The sequence below is a fragment of the Poecilia latipinna genome, unplaced genomic scaffold, assembly GCF_001443285.1.
Source record: "Poecilia latipinna isolate Pla-1442-1.1 unplaced genomic scaffold, P_latipinna-1.0 Scaffold409, whole genome shotgun sequence".
Lineage (NCBI taxonomy): Eukaryota > Metazoa > Chordata > Actinopteri > Cyprinodontiformes > Poeciliidae > Poecilia > Poecilia latipinna.
The window spans coordinates 221,935-227,320 of record NW_015113025.1 but is presented as its reverse complement, the minus strand read 5'-3'; the positions used below and the strand labels follow the sequence as shown (position 1 = coordinate 227,320).

General features: G+C 37.0%; 1 protein-coding gene across 1 annotated transcript in view; it reads left to right on the top strand.

The window, feature by feature from the left end:
* Positions 1–845: 845 nt before the first annotated feature.
* LOC106950589 (metabotropic glutamate receptor 5-like) overlaps positions 846–5,386 on the top strand; it is a 31,873-nt gene continuing 27,332 nt past the window's right edge. Inside the window, exons 1-5 of the mRNA XM_015037541.1 lie at positions 846–1,017; positions 1,143–1,451; positions 1,539–1,672; positions 4,017–4,278; positions 4,440–4,554. Coding sequence (XP_014893027.1) covers positions 1,230–1,451; positions 1,539–1,672; positions 4,017–4,278; positions 4,440–4,554 — 733 coding nt within the window. The 5' untranslated portion in view covers positions 846–1,017; positions 1,143–1,229. The remainder of the gene's footprint in view (positions 1,018–1,142; positions 1,452–1,538; positions 1,673–4,016; positions 4,279–4,439; positions 4,555–5,386) is intronic.

Sequence of the window (5,386 nt, the reverse complement as noted above, 5' to 3'; positions counted from 1 at the left end):
AGGAAGGAAGGAAGGAAGGAAGGAAGGAAGGAAGGAAGGAAGGAAGGAAGGAAGGAAGAATGCATGGGCGGAAGTCATGTTAACTTGGTAAATTGAAATTCTTTGTCATTGTGTTTGTGACGGTTGGTGAATAATCATTAAATAATATTTAGAGCCTTTGAAGAATAGCTTTAGGAAGGTCATCTGATTATTTTCTGAGAAAAAGAAGCACTTACTGCAATGAGTCCGTGCTGACTTACACTTTAGCAAAAATGGCAACCTTCAAATTCCCACCTCATCACCAAATAAATGTAATAACCTCTTAAAGTTTTCAAAGGTTAATCATTAATTTCGAAAGATTTACAATTAAGCGTAAAATGGCACAAAAACATTTAAAACCACGTAGGAGATGTGATATCATCTTGTTTTCCAGATTTTATTCCCACAGGTTTAGATTCTCTGTGTTGACAGCATAAGGCTGACAGATAATTGAAGCTAAAATATACTGTATTATCTTTAAATGCTGCTAAAGGCTTAAAACTAAGGAGTTTTACCTTTCAGCAGGAGGACAGCTCTTGCAATCAGAGCTATAACAGAATGGTTTAGATGGCCCAGACAAAGTCAGTGAGCTCAAGCTATTGTTTATATTACAATTGTCGTCCTTTTTTCCTTAGGATCTCATAAAAATAATAACCTGCACTGAAGTTTGAGGTTGCAGTGTGTGTTCTCTATTTCCATAAGTTCCCATCCGAACAATCAGTGGTGATGCTCTCCACGCTGTTTTGGATGTGGAGGGGATGGAGGAGGAGAGGGAGGTGGAAGAGGGAGGAGAGGAGTGGGAGAGAAGGAGGGGGGGTTGTCTTGTGCGTCAGTAAGTCAAGCATGTTCCAATAACGGGCTGTATTATCTGCTGCTATTTGCAGTTTGCCGTAGCCAGGCACCAGACTGAGCTCGAGTAAAAAAGCTGCACAGGCTGCTCTTTACTTTTCCTCTGTGATGGAAACGCTCTCAAATGGACTGAAATCTGGATGGCAAAAGGTAAGCAGAAAGTATGTGTTTGGTTAGTTTTTAGCTCAGCTCTAAAATTTTAGTGTCAAGTTAAGGCATCTTGTTCTGACTTCAGTTCTTCCACACCTAGCCTATGTGCATCTTTTTCCCCCCAGGAGGAGTCTAACTCTTGTCTGCGGCTTTGCTCTCTCCATGCAAAACACAAGAGATTCATGTGAGCCTTCACTACAAGAGGGCAGAGGATGGAGGCAGGTTTAAAGAACAGCACATGCACAATGAAAAGATTTTGTGTGAGGTTGTTTGGAGTCATTCTGTTGCTTGCAACTGATCTGAGCTGGCTGAGCTTGAGAGAGCAGGCTGTGGCCAGTGCCCAGAATAATGAGAGAAGGGTGCTGGCGCATCTCCCAGGGGACATTATCATTGGAGCTCTGTTCTCTGTCCACCACCAACCACCTGCAGACAAGGTACCTGCTGTGTGAGTTTATGTCCTTGTGTATCCTGTGTCTGTGAGATGAAGGTTAACAATCCACTTGTTGGTGCACTTTCTTTAGGTGCATGAGCGAAAGTGCGGTGCAGTGCGTGAGCAGTATGGGATCCAGAGAGTGGAGGCCATGATGCACACTCTGGACAGGATTAATGCAGACCCCAATATCCTTCCCAATATTTCTTTGGGCTGTGAGATAAGGTCAGCAACAGGAGCAGTACCTCCATTTATTTTTAGCAAGTCAATAATTAACCTACTCGGAATAATCTGTTAGAAAAAAAGACTCAGTTACAACTTGTAACAAAACAAAAACAAAAACAAAAAAAAAAATCGCAAATAAGTTAGGATGAAGCTGATGGCTTAAGTTAGCAATAACCAAAGATAATGTAATATATGAGTGTTTGCACTACACTTTTGCCATTTAAATGTCATTTAGACAACTTTGCAATTTAAAACAACCAGCAGTTTTGAGAAATAGATAAAATCTTTATTCAAGAGTTGTTAAATGCTTCAGGTAATCAGCTATAGCAGTTCAACTAAAAAAATCAAAACAAATTTACTGTTAACAATTAAATATTTTAAATTAATTCATTTTACTTCAGTTTCTAGTGTTTCTAATCACTCAACTTTTTTTCCAGCTTTCTCAATCTGCACCCCGGTACATGGAAATTAACCATTAAATATACATACAATAATACCTCTGCAAGAGATAACTCCACCCTTTATCATTAAAGACAAGTTTGAGAAATGCAGCCTTGTGAGTAACTTTAGTAAGGATGAAAAAATTATAGGATAAGTTTTGTATTTTTCAATTTTTCAAAATTTTTTTTTTCCAAAATAATTGGTGCCACATTACCTGGTATCCCTAACAATTTCTAAATATGTTTAATTCAGTGTGTTTTGTTCTTTTTCAATTAGATTGTTTCTCTGAGTTACAACAATGATGGGAATCATTTCTCCTAACCGCTTCAAAATGGTAAAGATAAGAAAACATGCTACTTAAATTCGTTTCATATTTTAAGTCATTATGTTTTGACCATAATGACTTAAAATAGCTTCATAAAAATAATTTCTTGACTAAACTCACTCACATTTACAGGTAGAAAAATATGTACCATTTTTACAGCTTTAAATAATTAAAGCTGTGACAAACAAACCTGGGTGAAGATTCATGTTTATTTAGCCACAATGCACAGCGAAGAATATGGTAAAGAAGGTAAAAATATCTCCAAGGCTCAGTGTTAGAAAACTGCAGCAAAGAGTAACTTAGGGTCACCAAGTTTCCATAACAACCATGTATTTTAGGGCTTTTAATATATCTTTGCAAGGAGTGGTGATAAATGTGAAAGGAGCTATAAAAGATAACAGAACGAAATAAACAAAAATACCAATCAATTTAAAAGTGAATTATCTAAAGATAAGAGTAAAACAATTTTAGGTGGGAGGGGAGCAGGAATAATCTTTCAAGGAGACTTCTGGGAATTGGATGCAAACTAATGATCTCTTGTTAGAAGAAAAAAGGCACAAAAAAGGACAGAAGGCTGGTTGAGAAGGAATCCACTTTTAATTAACAGAATAAAACAAACAATTCTCCTTCAAATTTTTAAGGATCAAAAAAGGTAATCCAAGTAAACCAGTTGCCTTCTTTCCACTTGTAAAGTACCTTAAACCAGTGATTCAGGAATATTTTTGGAATTATTATTGAGAGTTTCAACTACATCCAAAATAGCCACAGTAGCCTGTTCTTGTTGCTATTATCAGCAAGCTTGTTACTGAGCACAAAATGTAGAATATCTAGTTTTTCAGCTTGAAACAGAAGCATGATTAAGAGACTATGTTGCTGAGGTTCTTTTTTTTGTTTGTTTTTCAGATCACTGTTTTAAGTTTGAAGTGAAAAAGTAGTACCACTAGCTGTTCTTGACACTTTATTATCTGCTTTGAGTTCTTTGGAATATTCTGGAAAGAATATTCCAAAGAATTGGGTAGCTTATAGCTTATAGAAGCTGTAAACAGTAGCTTATGTTTATATATTTTCCTGATAAGCAAATCTTTTTGACTTTAGCTTATGAATTCTATATTAAACGTGCATGTCTTTTTGTTCATTACTACTACGTTTTATTCACAACTCTTATAACACAATTTGAAAACCATGATCTTGAAGTAAATCCAGATTTAGTAGCTGGAGAAACCCTGTGTAAAATGATATACTTCATATACAGTCATTTTGCTACAGTTAGTAGTTTTGTTTCCAAAATATCAATGAGCATTACAAGAAAGGAACACAATATTTCTGCTTCACAATGATGAGAAGTGACTGAGGTCAGCCTCAAACATACTTTATTGAATTAGGACAAATCTCCCAGTCAAAGCTTAACAAAATTTGAGCTTAAAATAACTTAATTTAAACGCCAAGTTTACTGACTAATTCAGACTTTTGAAACCCTCTTATCGGCTTTGTTTCACTCGGGAAGCCCTATCAGATCCTCTCTCCCTCTAATCTTTTTGCCAAAATATTGTGATGGTGAGCTCAATGTTTTTTCACCAGGGACTCGTGCTGGCACTCAGCGGTGGCTCTGGAGCAGAGCATTGAGTTTATCCGGGACACACTAGTGTCCAGCGACGAGGAGGAGAGCCAGGCCAGATGCACAGTAGAAGGAGGGAGCGTACTCCTGCAGGGAAAGAAGCCCATCGTGGGACTCATCGGACCAGGATCCAGCTCCGTGGCTATCCAGGTGCAGAATCTCCTGCAGCTCTTCAATATCCCACAGATTGCATACTCAGCCACCAGCATGGATCTCAGCGACAAGGTAAAGTTGGAAAACAAACCGGAAATGTTCAAAGTTCCTGGTGAAATTGTATAACCTCGAGGCCAGATGCTCTGTATGTACAAATTAGTGTACAGACCATTCTTTGAAAACACACACAAGTATGTCATCAGACTTGTGAACATGTAAATCTCTCCCAACAGAGTCTGTATAAATACTTTATGAGAGTGGTGCCATCAGATATGCAACAAGCCAGAGCCATGGTGGACATTGTCAAGAGGTACAGCTGGAGCTATGTGTCTGCAATACACACAGAGGGTAAGACTGTATGCCTGTGAACAAACATTCATGTTTTTCTATAGATAGATATAGCATCTTAATAGCATTGAAAGCAAATTAATTCCAGTAAATTAACCCAACTAGTGAAACATGTGTCCAGTTACATTAAATAAATCAGAAATATTGTCCGTTGATTTGAGTCACTACACACAGAGTGATGTTTTTCTGTAAGAACACAAAATGTTGCTCAATTTTATATGAGATCATAACAAAATGGAGCTCTTTTTGAATCACTTACTTCATTGACGCAGTATGACATGGAGGAGATCAACTAGCTCTGCTTAGGTGTTCAGAAAGCTAAGGTGGCTTTAATAGAGGCCTTTAGCTGGTCTGCATTGTTGGCTTTGCTTTCGCTCATCTTCCTCAGGACAAAAACCCACAAATTAAAGGTTTAAGTCAGAAGAGTTTGCTGCTCATCCAGAGAAATAATACCAAGAACAACGAAGAAGTTACTGGCCTTTTTGACACTGTTAACAGGTGTAGTCAAACACATGCTCATAGCATTTAATTTTTGTATAAAATTAAATGTTTTATGAATCTTCTTATATTTTAATAGTCTTTTCATTATTATTATTTTTTTTAGAAACTGCATTCTTGGTTTTTATCACCTGGGAGCATCTTTGTAAATAGAACTGGCAAATGACAAAGTTTTCAGAATATTCTACCGTACTAAGACGCATTTTCATTTTACTAGCTCCATCACTGCAACACAAAAAAACAATAGATTGGGACCAGTTTTATTTAATCTTTATATAAATGATATCAGTAAAGTGTCCAATGTATTAAAACTTATCTTATTCGCTGATGACAC